The 20732-nt window shown below is 42.1% G+C and overlaps 1 protein-coding gene across 2 annotated transcripts in view; it reads left to right on the top strand.

The window, feature by feature from the left end:
- Positions 1-20732, top strand: part of IL12RB1 (interleukin 12 receptor subunit beta 1) — a 403260-nt gene that overhangs the window by 176843 nt on the left and 205685 nt on the right. For both annotated transcript variants that reach the window (XM_040417823.1, XM_040417824.1), the window contains 2 exons: positions 4275-4385; positions 10080-10162. In XM_040417823.1, coding sequence (XP_040273757.1) covers positions 4275-4385; positions 10080-10162 — 194 coding nt within the window. The remainder of the gene's footprint in view (positions 1-4274; positions 4386-10079; positions 10163-20732) is intronic.

Consider the following 20732-nt stretch of genomic DNA (forward strand, 5'->3'; position numbering starts at 1 on the left):
GGCTCGTCTAAGTCCGTACAGACTAACTGCTGCTTGGGAGGGGTTACCAATGGCTCTGGTTTTTTCAACCTGTTCCCAAGGCATCTATCTATTCGGATAGAAAGGGACATAACCGCATCAAGGGAAAAGGGAGTCTCATATAATGCAAGCGCATCCTTAACCCTTTCGGATAACCCAGAGCAGAACTGACTCCTGAAAGCCGGGTCGTTCCATTGGGTATCCGTAGCCCACCTACGGAAGTCAGAGCAATACTCCTCTACCGGCCGCTCTCCTTGTAGGAGTCTACGTAATCTTGATTCAGCCAGTGCGACTCGGTCAGGGTCGTCATATATGAGACCCAAGGCCCCGAAAAACTCATCCACTGACCGAAGAGCCTGGGAATCAGTAGGTAAAGAGAACGCCCAGGACTGCGGGTCCCCCTGCAGCAGGGAAATAACAACCCCCACCCGCTGTTCTTCATTACCAGAGGAGTAAGGGCGCAGTTTAAAATATAATTTACAGGCCTCACGGAATGTCAAAAGCTTGTCCCTTCCCCCAGAAAATCTGTCAGGGAGAGGGACCTTGGGTTCCGCAACAACCTGGTTACCAGTAGCAACCGCTGGGCTTGCGGTCAGTTGTAATTGCTGCTGTTGCTGGAGGACCGATGCCTTCAATCCTGCCATTTCCAAAGACAGGCCATGAAACTGTTTGAACAGAGCAGCAATTTGATCCATACTGGATACTAAGTAGGTAAAAATATATATTTTTTTATTTTTATTAATTTTTTAATTTTTATTTTTTTACCTACACAAAATAAGGGCCAGATATAATGTAATGACCGGCGACACGCACAGGGAGGGAAAAGGGAAAGCCCTGCCCAAGGGAGAGGGAAAGGTGGTGACCCCTGACTCACCTTGCGGCTGGCACCTGACTGCCCTGACGTCCCTAGACGGGTTCCTCACCCGTGCGGCGATCACGTGCCTAAACCCTGGCTTTCCCTAAAATGAGCCCTAGATAGTGAACGGGCCGGTGGGATCGCTAGTCCGCACCACTGACACTAAGAGGGAAACACCAGGGAGAGGACAGACAATACAGACAAACACATACACCCAGGTGGGCGACCACAGCAGACCACAAAGGTCCAACAGGGATCCGGAGGGTAGCGTTCTGGACCAACAACCAGAGAACGCAGCAACACAGCTCCAGAGGGTCAGAATAGATGTCCAGGCAGGAAGCTCTATATCTGGCAACCAGAGAAGTGTGAGAGGGGAATATAAGGAGGTTGGGAGTGCTGGACAAGGAACAGCTGAGGAGAAGGAGCTACGGATCGCTGAGTGAGCCAAAAGGGTTTGCAAAGCAAACCCAGAAAGCTACCATAAGGAAACAGCCCTATCTTACATAGAGCGCGCAGCCAACCGCTGCGACTTCCTGACCCCGGGTATAACAGAGTCAGGCGTGGTTCTAGACACCCTCGTGACAATGATAATTCCAAGTTAAAAGCCACCTAGCCCCCCCCCCCCTGGTAATATTTTTTATTTAAATTAAATGGTTGTGTATAGACAGCAAATAGTACTCTGGCAGTCTTAATGCAGTTGCCAGAATGATGAGCTGGCTCCACCCCCTGGTTGAGAGTCTGCTGAGCAGGCCTAGAGACTTCATCCCTGAGACAGAAAGCTGCCTGAAAAGTAACTGAAATGAGAGAACAACCGCTAAGAGAAAGGGAACAGACATTTTCAGATGGTTGAGAACCAATTAAAGGCAATGCTTTCACAGAAAGTAAGGCAAATGCTCATTTATAGTCCGTTAAAAAATAGTGGTAGGTTGTGGTAGCTCACTAGCAAGTAGTTACGGTATGGTGCTGCAAGCTCATATAGAGGGAATCACCCCACCCTCTCTTAAAAGGTAAATATAATAATAGGAAAATGAGCGGGCACTCATACACTTGGCAACCAAATTGACATATGCAGAAAATATTTATTAAATCCCCATAAAATACAAGTTATAACATTTATAAGAACAATGTAGCAATAATATACAACATTACAATCACATATATTATGGTAGATATAATCGATGCTATAATCGATAAAAATATATTCGATAAAAATATTCAATAAATTGAATGGTAGAAAATTCAATGTTAAAATATTCGATAGAATATTCGATACCACTCAATAGTGTCGATAAATTCAATAATATATATCACACCAAAAACTTCAAGTATATGCTGTTGTTTGGGAAAGAGGGAGTATTTTCTTCTAGAGCTCTATCCCAATTTGAGAAACTGAATGTCACTGAAAATGTTGTAGGTGTATTCACTGGGAGCGCAATATGTTCATAAAGTGTCCACAGGAATCCTGATAATGTGAAAAGTCTCTTATAGCATATCCTTTTGAGGTCGATATAAGCTTTGAATCGAAGAAAACTTTAAATTGATTTTTGGCTTACCGTCTAGCGTCTGCTATCTCCCTATTGCTTCAATGGAGCTTTAAATGTTTGCCGGCTTATTCAGTCGCTCCCTACAGCAAGCTGGTTTGAATTTCGCGGGAGTTCCAAAGATCGCAGGAGTTGCCACTCTGTTCCGCAATTTCCTTCGGTGCAGCTTTCGACAATAAGAATAGTTGATCCTTTACTGTAGAAATTTTCTTCTGTATGGCCATACAGTATTATCGGAGGCTTTTCAATGCAGGTACATCACTTGTTTCACCATACGCGTTTCGGGTAGATTCACTCTCCCTTCCTCAGTGGTCGAGTGTCTGCCTGCTCTGCCTCCATTTTTATCCATTCCTTAATTACTTCCCAAATCTCGGACACCTGTTGTTCATACTACTCCCAGTTGGTCAGGGAATCCTCCCACATAGTCAGGGGATAATTCAATACAGCCTTTATTTTTATTTATTTTTTTATTTTCTTACTTGCAGTTTCCTACCCGAAACGCGTATGGTGAAACAAGTGATGTACCTGCATTGAAAAGTCTCCGATAATACTGTATAACCATACAGAAGAAAATTTCTACAGTAAAGGATCAACTATTCTTATCGTCGAAAGCTGCAGCGAAGTAAATTGCGGAACAGAGTGGCAACTCCCGCGATCTTTGGAACTGCTGCAAAATTCAAACCAGCTTGCTGTATGGAGCGACTGAATAAGCCGGCAAACATTTAAAGCTCCATTGAAGCAATAGGGAGATAGCAGACGCTAGACGGTAAGCAAAATATCGATTTAAAGTTTTCTTCGATTCAAAGCTTATATCGACCACAAAAGGATATGCTATAAGAGACTTTTCACATTATCACGATTCCTGTGGACACTTTATGAACATATTGCGCTCCTAGTGAATACACCTACAACATTTTCAGTGACATTCAGTTTCTCAAATTGGGATAGAGCACTAGAAGAAAATACTCCCTCTTTCCCAAACAACAGCATATACTTGAAGTTTTTGGTGTGATATATATTATTGAATTTATCGACACTATTGAGTGGTATCGAATATTCTATCGAATATTTTAACATTGAATTTTCTACCATTCAATTTATCGAATATTTTTATTGAATATATTTTTATCAATTATAGTATCGATTATATCTACCATAATATATGTGATTGTAATGTTGTATATTATTGCTAGATTGTTCTTATAAATGTTATAACTTGTATTTTATGGGGATTTAATAAATATTTTCTGCATATGTCAATTTGGTTGCCAAGTGTATGAGTGCCCGCTCATTTTCCTATTATTATAGTCAGTTAAACTTTACACTTGGGCTGGGAAGCCGGAACACAAACGCTTTTGGGTTTTTGCACCTCCGTGGTTTCGCTTGACCACATCATCTAAAAGGTTCAAAGTCTGCGATCGGCATTACAGCTAGTTGTAAACATTAGGCCTGGGTGTCTGTGGGCGCCATTTTTAAAGAAAGTGAATGAAGAGTTCATCACGCATGTGCTCTACCACACCACCCACATGGGGCACTTGGGGAACCCTGTTCTTGTGATTGGTAGGGGTCCCTGTGGTCAGAGTCTAAAGGCACCTATTATAAGTTAATAGCCTTCTGTCAGACATCATTTGGATCCAGTGTACAATGGATTCTGCTGTAATGGAAGCCATGAAAAGTGCTAGTTTCAGTATTGAAGGCTGCAGTGAACTGCTGATTGGTGGGGTTGTGAGGTATTGGACCCTAACCATTTGGATATTACTGACCTATCATGAGGATAAATCATCAATTTCAGGAGCCTGGAAAACCCCATTTAAATTATATTTTAAATTGCAAGGAAAAACTGACTTATTTCTCTGCAGAACACTGCAAATTCAGTCTTGATGGTCATCATGGTTACTACATTCAGATCCGACAAACATATGAAGAAGGTATATGGAGTGAATGGAGTGACTCAATCTTTGTACCTGCAGGTGAGTTTGATATTGGTTTGCTATTTGTTTGACACTGATACAGTCCACACATGGAATTTTCCGTCCTCTCTCTTTGTGAAAACCAGACTGGGTAGAATAAACCATATGTCCTTTCATACTATTTTTTAATACTATTTTTTTATTTATCCTTGTGCATGTTTTTCACCACTTAAATATGAAGATTAGTCTTGAGCGAATCGACCTACGGATCATGGATCCGAAGTCAATTTGTTCAAATACCTTGATTTTAATGCTTTTTCTGTACAGCATTCAAAAGTATTGGCTCCATGGAGCGAAAGTTCGTCTCACGCAAAGTTGCGGGAGACTTCGGTGAATTATTACTGTATTCATATCTGCCTATTGAAAAACAATTTAAAATAGGAATCCGAAGTGGGCTTTGGTACCGAAGTACCAGCCAGTAGCAAAATCCACTTCGGATTCCTATTTTAAATTGTTTTTAAATACACAGATGTGAATATAGTAGTAATTCACTGAAGTCTCGAGTGACTTCGTCCGGAGCCAATACATTTTAATGTTGTACGGATATAGCATTAAAATCAAAGTATTGGAATAAATTGACTTGAGATCTATGATCCGAAGGTCAATTCGCTCAAGCCTAATGAAGATGTACAGTACAGACCAAAAGTTTGGACACACCTTCTCATTCAAAGAGTTTTCTTTATTTTCATGACTATGATGGCATCAAAACTATGAATTAGGGATCGACCGATATAGATTTTTTAGGGCCGATATCGATACCGATAATTTGTGAACTTTCAGGCCTATAGCCGATAATTTATACCGATATTCTGGGAATTTTCATTTTTAAGAAAAAAAAATTTTCCTACACAAATCTGCTGAAAATTAATATGTTTATTGTTAACGTGTATTTTTAATTTTTTTTGTAAATCTTTTTCATTTAAACTTAATATTACATAATATTTTTGTGTGTTTTTTTTTTTTTTTAATAACTTTTAGCCCCCTTAGGGACTAGAACCCTTGTCCTATTCACCCTGATAGATCTCTATCAGGGTGAATAGGACATCACACTGTCCCTGCTGCTCTGTGCTCTGTGCACACAGCAGCAGGGAGCTGAACATGGCAGCCAGGGCTTCAATAGCGTCCTGGCTGCCATGGTAACCGATCGGAGCCCCAGGATTACACAGCTGGGGCTCCGATCGGAGGAGGAGGGGAGAGGGGATCCTGTGACCACTGCCACCAATGATTAATACTGGGGTGGGGGGCGCACTGCGCCACCAATGAAGATAAGTCTCTCAATCATTCATATACAGGAGGCGGGAGCTGGCTGCAGAATCACATAGCCGGCTCCCGACCTCTATGAGCGGTAGCTGCGATCCGCGGCACCTAAGGGGTTAACTACCGCAGATCGCAGCTACAGCTCATAGAGGTCAGGAGCCGGCTATGCGATTCTGCAGCCAGCTCCCGCCTCCTGTATATGAATTAATGAAAGACTTATCTTCATTGGTGGCGCAGCGGCCACAGCCCCTCCCCTCCTCTTGTACTTCTTCCTCTCACTGGCTGCAGCGGCAGCAGCATCACAGGGGGAGGGAGACACTGCTTCCTTATCCCCTGTGCTGCTGAGGGAACGCGGAGAGCGCTGAGAGCAGCGCGTTCTGTGTTCCCAATACGTTATCGGAATATCGGCAAAATAGATGCCGATACCGATAACGTTCAAAATCCTGAATATCGGCCGATAATATCAGTAAAACCGATAATTGGTCGATCCCTACTATGAATTAACACATGTGGAATTATATACATAACAATCAAGTGTGAGACAACTGAAAATATGTCATATTCTAGGTTCTTCAAAGTAGCCACCTTTTGCTTTGATTACTGCTTTGCACACTCTTGGCATTCTCTTGATGAGCTTCAAGAGTTAGTCCCCTGAAATGGTCTTCCAACAGTCTTGAAGGAGTTCCCAGAGATGCTTAGCACTTTTTGATCCTTTTGCCTTCACTCTGCGGTCCAGCTCACCCCAAACCATCTCGATTGGGTTCAGGTCCGGTGACTGTGGAGGCCAGGTCATCTGGCGCAGCACCCCATAACTCTCCTTCATGGTCAAATAGCCCTTACTTTCAAAGTTTTCCCAATTTTTCGGCTGACTGACTGACCTTAATTTCTTAAAGTAATGATGGCCACTAGTTTTTCTTTACTTAGCTGCTTTTTTCTTGCCATAATACAAATTCTAACAGTCTATTCAGTAGGACTATCAGATGTGTATCCACCTGACTTCTCCTCAACGCAACTGATGGTCCCAACCCCATTTATAAGGCAAGAAATCCCACTTATTAAACCTGACAGGCCACACCTGTGAAGTGAAAACCATTTCAGGGGACTACCTCTTGAAGCTCATCAAGAGAATGCCAAGAGTGTTCAAAGCAGTAATCAAAGCAAAAGGTGGCTACTTTGAAGAACCTAGAATATGACATATTTTCAGTTGTTTCACACTTGTTTGTTATGTATATAATTCCACATGTGTTAATTCATAGTTTTGATGCCTTCAGTGTGAATCTACAATTTTCATAGTCATGAAAATAAAGAAAACTCTTTGAATGAGAAGGTGTGTCCAAACTTTTGGTCTGTACTGTATATCACATCATTTACAGCAGCCACATCTTACCTGTCTTTAAAAGGGAATGTATGTCTTTCAATGAATTTTTAAAAAAATGTAAATAAGTCTAAAATTCTTTGCTGACTAATTTCCTAACCCCTTAAAGACCGGGCCCATTTTTGTTTTTGCATTTTTTATTTTTCCTCCCCACATTCCAAGAGCTATAATTGTTTAAATTGTCCACTCACATAGCCAAATGAGGGCTTATTTTTTGTGGGACAAGATTTATTTTTAATGGCACCATTTAATTTACCATGTCTTGCATTGGAAAATGGGAAAAAATTATTTGTGGTGTAAAATTGATCTTAGTGTTCACTGTGAGCTAAAAAGTGATAGACATCCTTATTCTGCTGCTCAATATGATTACAGCAATATCAAGTTCGTATAGTTATTACTTTAAAAAAATGTTGAAAATTATTTTTTTCTTTGCATCTCCATTTTTTGACAGCCATAACTTTTTTTATACTTCTATCCACAAAGCTTTATGAGAGCTTTATGAGAACAATTTTTGGGAGACAAGATGACAAAAAAATGGCAAATCACTTATTTATTATTATTTTATTTTTTTTCCATTATGGCGTTCACCATGCAGGAAAAATATTTTTGCCAGCCCCTCAATCTCCTTCATGGACAGGGGCAAATTTTTGCATAGTCATCTTGTCTGTCCCTGTCAATCAAGAAGCAGAGGATGGGGTTGGAAGAGGAAGCAGGAGCAACGATGGTGCACACAGTGACTTGGGTTCATCCTTGGTGCGCTTACTGCTGACAGTAAATCTACTGGAACATAGTACAGCCACACTTCTCTCTATTTTTCTGTGTGTCTCTGGTTAACGTGGATTTACAGTGGATTAAAGGGGTATTCTGGTTGGTTAAAGTTGTCCCCTATCCACAGGATAGGGATAGGGGATAACTATCAGATCGGTGGGGGGTCCTACTGCTGGGACCCCAATTGAACACGAGAATGATGACCCTGTACTCCCTGCAGTCCACCTGAAAAGAATGGGGCAGCTGGTTGCACATGCAGGCGGCCACTCCATTCATTTCTATGGGAGTTCCAGAGAGAACATAGTACGCATATGCAACCTGCTGCTCTGTTCTTCTCAGTGGAGCTGCAGGGGGTATGGGGTCTCCATTATGTGATCAGTGGGGGTCCCAGCGGTAGGACTGTGGATAGGGGATAGCTTTAACCAGCCGGAATACCCCTTTAACTGTAGATTTTGCTCCCTATAATTGCAATGGGTGAGTCAATATATGTGTGGATATTTTTCTGAAATCTAAATAGAAAATCAGGACTAAGATCCTTGACATACAGTGGATATAAAAAGTCTACACACCCCTGTTAAAATGTCAGGTTTCTGTGATGTTAAAAAAATGAGACAAAGATAAATCATTTCAGAAATTTTCCACCTTTAATGTGACCTATAAACTGTACAACTCAATTGAAAAACAAACTGAAATATTTTAGGTAGAGGGAAGAAAAAATATAAAAATAAAATTATATGGTTGCATAAGTGTGCACACCCTTAAACTAATACTTTGTTGAAGCACCTTTTGATTTTATTACAGCACTGTCTTTTTGGGTATGAGTCTATCAGCATGGCACATTTTGACTTGGCAAGATTTGCCCATTCTTCTTTGCAAAAACACTCCAAATCTGTCAGATTGCGAGGGCATCTCCTGTGCACAGCCCTCTTCAAATCACCCCACAGATTTTCAATCGGATTCAGGTCTTGGCTCTGGCTGGGCCATTCCAAAACTTTAATCTTCTTCTGGTGCAGCCATTCCTTTGTTGATTTGGATGTATGCTTTGGGTCGTTGTCATGCTGAAAGATTAAGTTCCTCTTCATGTTCAGTTTTCTAGCAGAAGCCTGAAGGTTTTGTGCCAATATTGACTGGTATTTGGAACTGTTCATAATTCCATCTAGCTTAACTAAGGCCCTAGTTCCAGCTGAAGAAAAACAGCCCCAAAGCATGATGCTGCCACCACCATGCTTCACTGTGGGTATGGTGTTCTTTTGGTGATGTGCAGTGTTGTTTTTGCGCCAAACATATCTTTTGGAATTATGGCCAAAAAGTTCAACATTTGTTTGATCAGACCATAACACCTTTTCCCATATGCTTTTGGGAGACTTCAGATGTGTTTTTGTAAAATGTAGCCTGGCTTGGATGTTTTTCTTCGTAAGAAAAGGCTTTCGTCTTGCCACTCTACCCCATAGCCCAGATATATGAAGAATACGGGAGATTGTTGTCACATGTACCACACAGCTAGTACTTGCCAGATATTCCTGCAGCTCCTTTAATGTTGCTGTAGGCCTCTTGGTAGCCTCCCAGACCAGTTTTCTTCTTGTCTTTTCATCAATTTTGGAGAGACGTCCAGTTATTGGTAATGTCACTGTTGTGCCATATTTTCTCCACTTGATGATGACTGTCTTCACTGTGTTCCATGGTATATCAAATGCCTTGGAAATTCTTTTGTACCCTTCTCCTGACTGATACCTTTTAACAATGAGATCCCTCTGATGCTTTGGAAGCTCTCTCTGGACCATGGCTTTTGCTGTGGGATGCGACTAAGAAAATTTCAGGAAAGACCAACTAGACAACTAGACTTTAAATGAAGGCAGGTGTATGCTGACTCCTATTTAACATGATTTTGAATGCGATTGCTTAAAGCCTCATGCACACATCCACGGAACACGGACCATGTAATACCGGCCTGGATTTCTTCTGAGTGCAGGAGCGCACGGCGTCATTGGTTGCTTTGATGCCGTGCGCTCCTGCACCCAGAAGAAATCCAGGCCGGTATCACACGGTCTGTGTTCCACGGACGTGTGCATGAGGCTTAATTCTGAAAACTGATACATCCCCAGTTATGAGGGGGTGTGCACACTTATGCAACCACATTATTTTAGTTTTTTTTTCTTCCCTCCACCTAAAAGATTTCAGTTTGTTTTTCAATTGAGTGGTATATTTTTTTACATCACAGAAACCTGACATTTTAACAGGGGTGTGTAGACTTTTCATATCCACTCACTATATATAAATCTTGTCTATTTTTTCAGAAATTGGACCTATCCAGATAGAAAAACTAAATACTGGAGGGTTAAACCTCACCGGATGGAGGACCATCTCTTTATTTTGGAAAGTAAGTGTGAGCTTGGCCTGGTATATAGTAAATAAATATTAAAACAAGCAATAGTATTCAAGTCTTATCACAAAAACAGGCAAACTACAAGGCTACATGCACACAACAGTTAGAAAGTCAGTTAAAAACAGATATCACTGATGTCTTCAATTCTATGGGGGCAGTCAGTCAGTGAAAAACATTCTATTTTTTGACGTCCGTTATTCATTGGCCGTCAAAAAAACTGCAGTGTAAAATAACCCCATAAACTACCATTGTTCTTAAAATGGATGTGTGATGGCCGTTAAAAAAACCTCCATCACATGTCGTGTGCATGTAGCCTAAGTATAGTTTGTGCGTTTAAAAGGTTTTACAAAAGTTAATATTTATTGCTCAATTCACTAGAACAGTTAAAGGGGGTTATCCAGGAAAACAATATTTATGACTTATCCTCAGGAACAGATCTGCGGGAGTGCATCATCCAGGACCCCGCCAATCAGACGTTAGAAGAGGTCTTGATTCAAGTCAATGGGGCTGAGCTGCAATACCAAGCACTGCCACTATACAATGTACTGCACTATTCTTAAAAAGCTGCCTGGAGCCTTCATCAGTCACCAGAGCTCCAGTGACTGCAGCGGCTCCCTGAAATAGCTGATCGGCAGGGAGGTCGGGACTTGGATCCCCGCTGATATGATCATTATCATTTCCTGGATAACCCCTTTAAACTCTTGAATGGAACTGCAGTGTAAGGGTTTTGCCATACATTCAGCTTTTTTATGTAGTTTTTGAATTTAAAACCATAGGTGTATTCAAAAAACGAGGAGAAGTCGTATATGCCCTTAACACTTTCTCTTGTTTTATGATGAAATCCTGATTTTGGCTTTAAAAACTGCATCAATAAACCTGAACATGTGGCAGCACCCTAAGGCACAGATATCCATACAAATGAGACACTCATTGTGCTTTTGTAAGCAATGTAGAGGATATGATGCTTACTATTGTACTACAGTACAATCCTTTCAGTACTGGACTTAAACTGATCAAATATTTATGTCCTATATAAATATACCAACATGTACATTTCTAGGCATTCAGGCTAGATTTGTTTATAACTAAAAAATGTGTTATCTCTTCCTTATGAAATATATTTTCATATGCTATATTATAAACTTTCATGTTAAGAATCATGGTTATTGCAGTATATCACATACCATGCACTTACAAAATGTGAATATAACATTAAAGGAGCTGTGGACTAATATAAATGTATCCCGCTCAACAGATATCACTGTGTTGTCACTTCCCCCAGATATCACCATTTATCAAAACTGCCTTATTCTAAAGTTATTAGCCTACCATTGTGCCCTTCAGTATTCAGTTGCTGTAGGTTACATCCTGCATTAGAGCCTTGTGATGTAGGATGCACACACATCATTGGTAAGAACATGGGGCGCAGTTAGTGTCACATGATCTGCTGATGTCAGGACAGATCTCACTTTCCTAAGGCAAGATGTGACAGCAGACACATGACAAACCAGGAAGTAAGATTCAAGCATGGGGGATAAGAGAAAACTGCTAATGAGGTCAATTTGAAAAAATATCTATCCAAAGAAGAATGGGAGCTGAGCTAGAGTGAAAAGCAGTTTATGACACTCCTTTAAATTATGTGACACTAAGTTCACTTTTAGGGTAATCCACACTCTGACTTTGTTGCTCACATATATACATGAAAGAGAGTTGCCAGCTTAACCTATTCCCAACCGCCTTATGAATATATACTGTACATGAGAGATTGGGACTTAAATTTGGCACCCGCTCGCAAGTGCAGTGGGCAGCCGGGACTAGTGTATGCAATCAACGATAACCCGGGCATCTGTGAGGATAAAAACCTGAACTGTGTGATCCCGGCCATGCATCAGCTCCCCCTAGAGAGGATTGGGGCAGACAGATGTAGTGTGCGGCAGCCTCTATCTTCCTGAGTGATACGAGGCTGCCACACATTAGTTCCTAAAAAACAAAACCCATAAAACTATGGTGGAATTGTGTTTTATTTTTTTATAATTCCACCGCATTTGGAATTCCACCTTGGCATTGGGTAGGTGGGCACAGATGAGTTTCGATCAAAATATATTGGCTAAGAGCCTCAGATTGTGTGTGTTTGAGGGAGTGGCGCCTTCAGGTGTGGATGCGCTCCTATCTTATCCTGGGAGTGGCATTCTTATGCACTTTTTTGCCCTTCCTATCGAATAGGCTGCCTTGATTGGGTGGTACATATGTGCTTGCTCCTCCTCTCATTGGTTGCTGTATGCACATGGAGGTGACTAGGAGCGGCACACTATACAGTATGTGCAGAGTCTGCTCTCCTGAACATAGATGCTCAATGGCATATGTAGGTTTAGCGTAGGTCCCGGGTTAGAAGTGGTAGAGATGGCCTTGCGGTTCGCCCGGCGGTCGTTTCGCGGCGAACTTTGCTCGATCACGGTTTACTGAACATGCAAACATATGGCGATGTCCTATGGGGTGCTATGGATAGGTGTGACATACTGAGGGGTGTGATATACTTATACTTTCTAACATAGAAAGTATATTATAGTGCATTTGTTATGTGCAGCAGTGTGCTGTTCTGCTGCGATACTGCAGCTAAATAGAGGGACAAACGCTATTGGAATAACTAATTGCAACTGGTGTGATATGCCCAAAAAAAAAAAATGATTGAGGGGTGTGATATACCTAAAATATACCTTCTAACATAGAATATAAGTAAAAGAGGAGATCCAGCTTCCAAACGACCATATAAATGCTTTAATGAAAAAACTTGCTAAAATCCGGACATGTACATCAGGTCTACGCGTTTCAGATCAACAAATTCAGATCCTTACTCATGACAACATGATAGTGTGAGACACTGACCTTAAATAAGGGGCAGGTCAAACATATCAGGTGGACACAATCAACACATAGCTCCACCTTTAACACATAAAAAACATATGCTGAAAACAAATAGAAAAAGAGAGGAAAATCTTCAAGGGAAACAAAAAGGTGTACCAGGGTCAATAATGTAGTATGAGATCATGCCTACGATTAAGACCTGTTGGTACACAAGTACCCATAGTAAAAATCCAGTATGATTCTCTATTTAAAAGAACTCTCCAATGATCACCTCCACATTTAGGAAATTTAACCCATTTCACTCCTTGTACCACAAGGCTACTGGTATCACCTCAATCACAGATTGTCATATAATATTCTGAAAAGCTATCATCAATATGTCACAGAAATTATAAGCTATTCAATTAAAATTTAACTTTTAATAGATAATATTATTAAGAGAGGTATAATTTTCCAAAAATTTCTTGATATATTATCACTTGATATATTATCAATTGCCAGAATAAAGGTAGAATCAGGACCCACCGTGGACTTCAGGGCAGTAGGTCATATGATAAAGAAGGTAAGAGGTGTAGCACTTACAGTTGGATGTTTCCTAAGTCAGATCCGGTAAGGTCAGGAGGAAAAAATATCCCTATTGATACCCTAAGGTGTCTACCCCTGCCTACAGGCAGAGCACCCGCCCCGAAAGGGGCGAACCCACCTCTCAGTGGCTAAACCCTTGTCTTACCCTCACGCGACCCTGGATGTTACCTCACGGTGGGTTCAATGGTTCTCCTCTGTTAAGTAGGACAAAGATGTCAGTCCTAGATGATAAAAGTTTGCAGTTGTCCCGACGCGTTTCCCCAAGTGAATCCTTGGTTCCTCAGGGGACCATGATGGTTATAATCACGTAGCCGAAGGATGGTGGCTATATGCTGGCAGTGGCTGATGATGCGCAGCCTCTATGTCTAGAAGCAGGGTTTAAATAGCAGAGTTTTCGCGCCGGATAAGCGGTGCCGCCCCTTTTGATTTAGGAGTGATTGAAGTCTGACATGGCCAATCCTTAGTGATTGCTAGTTATGTCATTAGTGCCATTATGCTAGTTATGTCATTGGTCTAGGGTCAGGGTTATGGGGTAGTGGCATACCTGTCAGCCAGTCCCGCTTGCTAGCTTCCTCCGAGAACGCCGGTAAACCTATGCGTCATGTCCGGTCATGTGATCGGGAGCTCAACCTGACGTGATCACTACTTCCTCTCTGTGGAACGCAAGCCTGGCCGGCTGTGGAACGCATCGTGCATCACTTATGTTAGTTGCTGTAATCAGTCTAATTTCACCATTGGCACTATAGAAACCCTGCAATTATATACAGAAACTAAATTGGAATGCTTATGATAGTAATTAGATATCTCGAATTGATACACAATATAGAAGGATATATAAGACTCATGAACCTATTCCGGTTCAGATATACTCTGGAGTCCTGGTCTTATTAATACATTTACGGATCCCGTATTCAATAGTTACTTTGACCGGAGACATAATTGGAACAAGGTGGGGGGGAGAGAGAAAGGGGGGGGGGAGGAGGGGGGAAGGAGGGGAAGGGGGAAATAGGGAGGGGGGAAAAAAAGGGGGGGGGAGGGGGAGGGAAAATCACATTAGATGAAACATGTGTAGGAAATTTGTTCGTTGAGTCCCTGGGGGTAAACTGTTTTCAGTCTATGGATCCACTGGACTTCCTTTCTCAGTATTTTGTTATCCCAGTCGCCACCCCTGGGTGACTGTCTCACCACCTCAACCATCTGAAACTTAAGTATTTTGGCATCCCCACCATGATATTCATTGATATGGCGTGCTATTGGTTTATCCCTTTTGTTCCTTATATCACCTAGGTGTTCACCTACCCTACGCCTAAATTCACGTTTGGTTTTACCAATATAGTTTAGTGGACAGTCACATGAGCACATATATATAACTCCTTGAGTACGACAGTTGGCAAAATCATAGTTTTGATATGTGATACCTGTGCTGCTGCTACTGAAGGAGTTAGATTTTAGTATGTGTGGGCAACAAACACAGTCATTACCACATTTATATGTACCTGGAGGTTTATTCCCAAGCCAGGTGGGATCACTTCGTGGTCTTTGATAATGGCTGTGTATTAGTCTATCCCGTAGTGATCTGCCACGTCTGTATGTGATGGTGGGTGTGGTTGGTAGAAATTCCGCTATATCAGGGTCGGAAAGTAAGATACCCCAGTTGTTACTCAGGATGTCTCTCACTTTCCGACTTTGTTTGTCAAAGGTACCGATAATTCTTGTAACCGTTTCAATTTGATTAGAGGGGGTATTTGTCGCAAGAAGAGAATGACGATCTCTCTGATTAGCGTGTTTGAATGCCTCCCTTAGTACCTGATCCGGGTACCCCCGCTGTCGAAACCTATGTCGTAAATCTGCAGATTGCTTATAGAATGCGAAGTGGGAAGAGCAATTCCTCTTCATGCGTAAATACTGCCCCCTGGGGATACCTCGTTTGAGGCTTACTGAATGGTAGCTGTCCCACTGAAGCAAACTATTGGTGGAGGTGGGTTTCCTATAGGTTTCAGTATATAGTTGACCCAGATGTTTAGATATGCGAACATCGAGGAATGCCGGGGTTTTCTCGCTTATTTCAGATGTGAATTTAAGGCCAATCTCATTGATGTTTAGATGTTCCACGAAGTTAGAGAATTCTTTTTTGTTACCATCCCATAAGATGAACACGTCATCGATGTAGCGGCCCCAGTATATAATATTGGGGGCACATCGATGACATGATTCATTAAATACCAGCGTATCTTCCCACCAGCCCAGGAACAAATTAGCGTAACTGGGCGCACATGGGCTACCCATCGCTGTGCCCCTGAGCTGGTGGAAGAAGCGCGTTTCAAATAGGAAGTAGTTGTGCGACAATGTAAATTCCAGGATTTTGATGACAAAATCTGAATGACGTTGGTATTGAGTACCGCGAGTGCTTAGATAGTACTTAATTGCAGAAATTCCACAGGAGTGGGGTATGCTGGTCTATAGTGCCTCGACATCTATAGAGGCTAGATGGATGGTATCTGCAACTTCAATATTCTCAATTTTAAGCAATAGATCTGTGGTATCTCTAATGTGGGATGGCAGAGAAAGAACAAAAAGGTCTCAACACTTTATCAATATATGAGCTGACGCCATGTGTCAGGGAATCCACGCCAGAGACTATTGGGCGTCCCTTCAATGGTGGATATCCCTTGTGGATTTTGGGGAGCGCATAGAAGGTCGGGATTTGCGGGTGACAGGATAACATAAATCCCTTTTCTTCCTTAGATATTAATCTCTCGTCAAGTGCTTGGACTAATATGGTCTCAAGTTCATCATTAAACTTGACCGTAGGGTTTGAGGGTAAGATGGTATAGCACGTGGTCTCATTAAGTAGACATAAACACATATCCCTATACATGTCATGATTCATAATGACAACGTTGCCCCCTTTGTCAGATGGCTTAAATATAATTGTAGGGTCTTTTTCAAATTTGATTAGGGCCTGTGATTTTCCCTCCCCCCCCCCCCCCCCCCCCCCCCCCCCCCATTTCCCCCTTCCCCTCCTTCCCCCCTCTTCCCCCCCCCCCTTTCTCTCTCCCCCCCCCCCCCTTGTTCCAATTATGTCTCCGGTCAAACTATTGAATACGGGATCCGTAAATGTATTAATAAGACCAGGACTCCAGAGTATATCTGAACCGGAATAGGTTCATGAGTTTTATATATCCTTCTATATTGTATATCAATTCAAGATATCTAATTACTATCATAAGCATTCCAATTTAGTTTCTGTATATAATTGCAGGGTTTCTATAGTGCCAATGGTGAAATTAGACTGATTACAGCAACTAACATAAGTGATGCACGATGCGTTCCACAGCCGGCCAGGCTTGCGTTCCACAGAGAGGAAGTAGTGATCACGTCAGGTTGAGCTCCCGATCACATGACCGGACATGACGCATAGGTTTACCGGCGTTCTCGGAGGAAGCTAGCAAGCGGGACTGGCTGACAGGTATGCCACTACCCCATAACCCTGACCCTAGACCAATGACATAACTAGCATAATGGGGCATCACTAAGGATTGGCCATGTCAGACTTCAATCACTCCTAAATCAAAAGGGGCGGCACCGCTTATCCGGCGCGAAAACTCTGCTATTTAAACCCTGCTTCTAGACATAGAGGCTGCGCATCATCAGCCACTGCCAGCATATAGCCACCATCCTTCGGCTACGTGATTATAACCATCATGGTCCCCTGAGGAACCAAGGATTCACTTGGGGAAACTACAAACTTTTATCATCTAGGACTGACATCTTTGTCCTACTTAACAGAGGAGAACCATTGAACCCACCGTGAGGTAACATCCAGGGTCACGTGAGGGTAAGAAAAGGGTTTAGCCACCGAGAGGTGGGGTCGCCCCTTTCGGGGCGGGTGCTCTGCCTGTAGGCAGGGGTAGACACCTTAGGGTATCAATAGGGATATTTTTTCCTCCTGACCTTACCGGATCTGACTTAGGAAACATCCAACTGTAAGTGCTACACCTCTTACCTTCTTTATCATATGACCTGCTGCTCTGAAGTCCACGGTGGGTCCTGATTCTACCTTTATTCTGGCAATTGATAATATATCAAGTGATAATATATCAAGAAATTTTTGGAAAATTATACCTCTCTTAATAATATTATATATTAAAAGTTAAATTTTAATTGAATAGCTTATAATTTCTGTGACATACTGGTATCACCTGCATGACAAGATGCATAGTGTGAACTGACCGCAGAAACATTTCGGGTCAGTGCATGTGGGATGTCAGAATATGTCGACGAATTCTGGCTTTAAGGCTGTTAGAGGTACAGCCTATGTACTGTAGGCAGCATGTCATGCAGGTGATGCAGTATACCACAAAGCTGGTATTACAGTTGATGTATTGTTTCAAAGTGAAAGTTTTCTGGTTAGATACAGAGACAACAGTTAGGCCAATGGAGAGGTGCTTGCAGCAAGTGCAGATACGATGTCCGCACTTGTAATTGCCTTTGAAGCGTAACCAGCTCTGCTGTGTCTGCAAGTCATCCATGAACAAACTGGGGCTGATACGTTGGCCCAGAGTTGGTGCTCGGCGAGCAATACATTTAATATTTGAGCTGAGGACATCAGACCATTGCTCGTCCATACGCAGCAGGGACAGATTTTTTCTAATTATTTGTTAAATTCTACACTATAGCTCGTAGAAAAAACTGGGGCTCTATTTTTTGAAAACTGACTGTTAAAATTGGGACAGCTATTAGCCCTATTCTGTGGAAAAACTAAGTCTATCCGTGGTTTGGACTTAACTTGTGTCGCGGCCTGTGTCAGACTGCTGTTGCTGTAGCCACGGGCAACAAGGCGCTCAGCAGCTAGGTTGAGTTCCTCCCTGAAGCCCGTATCACTAGAGCAATTCCGTTTAGTTCGCTGCGAACTTTGCTCGTTCACGGTTTACTGAACATGCAAACATATGGCGATGTCCATCGGCGCCATATTCTTTTGCATTGTGCCGAACTTTGACCCATGACACATCCATCAGATGGGACAGGACAGCCATTTGAGATGTTTCAGCACATGGATACAACCCCTACCTTATAAATAAACCTGATCTGGCCGCCATTTTACATTCTGTGTTTTGCCAGTGTAGGGAGAGGTTGCTTTGTGGAGCAGGGACAGACTGTTAGGAACACCAAACGCTAGCTAATAGGGCCACAAAAGTCCTTTTAAGGACTGGTATAGGTGTGCTATGGATAGTTGTGACATACTGAGGGGTGTGATATACTTATACACTGCGTGCAGAATTATTAGGCAAATGAGTATTTTGACCACATCATCCTCTTTATGCATGTTGTCTTAATCCAAGCTGTATGGGCTCGAAAGCCTACTACCAATTAAGCATATTAGGTGATGTGCATCTCTGTAATGAGAAGGGGTGTGGTCTAATGACATCAACACCCTATATCAGGTGTGCATAATTATTAGGCAACTTCCTTTCCTTTGGCAAAATGGGTCAAAAGAAGGACTTGACAGGCTCAGAAAAGTCAAAAATAGTGAGATATCTTGCAGAGGGATGCAGCACTCTTAAAATTGCAAAGCTTCTGAAGCGTGATCATCGAACAATCAAGCGTTTCATTCATAATAGTCAACAGGGTCGCAAGAAGCGTGTGGAAAAACCAAGGCGCAAAATAACTGCCCATGAACTGAGAAAAGTCAAGCGTGCAGCTGCCAAGATGCCACTTGCCACCAGTTTGGCCATATTTCAGAGCTGCAACATCACTGGAGTGCCCAAAAGCACAAGGTGTGCAATACTCAGAGACATGGCCAAGGTAAGAAAGGCTGAAAGACGACCACCACTGAACAAGACACACAAGACTGGGCCAAGAAATATCTCAAGACTGATTTTTCTAAGGTTTTATGGACTGATGAAATGAGAGTGAGTCTTGATGGGCCAGATGGATGGGCCCGTGGCTGGATTGGTAAAGGGCAGAGAGCTCCAGTCCGACTCAGACGCCAGCAAGGTGGAGGTGGAGTACTGGTTTGGGCTGGTATTATCAAAGATGAGCTTGTGGGGCCTTTTCGGGTTGAGGATGGAGTCAAGCTCAACTCCCAGTCCTACTGCCAGTTTCTGGAAGACACCTTCTTCAAGCAGTGGTACAGGAAGAAGTCTGCATCCTTCAAGAAAAACATGATTTTCATGCAGGACAATGCTCCATCACACGCGTCCAAGTACTCCACAGCGTGGCTGGCAAGAAAGGGTATAAAAGAAGAAAATCTAATGACATGGCCTCCTTGTTCACCTGATCTGAACCCCATTGAGAACCTGTGGTCCATCATCAAATGTGAGATTTACAAGGAGGGAAAACAGTACACCTCTCTGAACAGTGTCTGGGAGGCTGTGGTTGCTGCTGCACGCAATGTTGATGGTGAACAGATCAAAACACTGACAGAATCCATGGATGGCAGGCTTTTGAGTGTCCTTGCAAAGAAAGGTGGCTATATTGGTCACTGATTTGTTTTTGTTTTGTTTTTGAATGTCAGAAATGTATATTTGTGAATGTTGAGATGTTATATTGGTTTCACTGGTAAAAATAAATAATTGAAATGGGTATATATTTGTTTTTTGTAAAGTTGCCTAATAATTATGCACAGTCATAGTCACCTGCACACACAGATATTCCCCTAAAATAGCTAAAACTAAAAACAAACTAAAAACTACTTCCAAAAATATTCAGCTTTGATATTAATGAGTTTTTTTGGGTTCATTGAGAACATGGTTGTTGTTCAATAATAAAATTAATCCTCAAAAATACAACTTGCCTAATAATTCTGCACTCCCTGTAATATACTTTCTAACATAGAAAGTATATTATAGTGCATTTGTTATGTGCAGCAATTGTGTGCGGTTCTGCTGCGATGCCGCATCTATATAGAGGGACAAACGCTATTGGAATAACTAATTGCAACTGGTGTGATATACCTGTTGGCCCCCCCATAAAAAAATATATGATTGAGGGGTGTGATATACCTATAATATACCTTCTAACATAGAAAGTATATTATAGTGCATTTGTATTGTGTAGCAGTTCTGTGCAGTTCTGCTGAGATACCGCAGCTAGATAGAGGGACAAACGCTATTGG

This window comes from Bufo bufo, chromosome 2, assembly GCF_905171765.1.
Source record: "Bufo bufo chromosome 2, aBufBuf1.1, whole genome shotgun sequence".
Classification (NCBI taxonomy): Eukaryota; Metazoa; Chordata; class Amphibia; order Anura; family Bufonidae; genus Bufo; species Bufo bufo.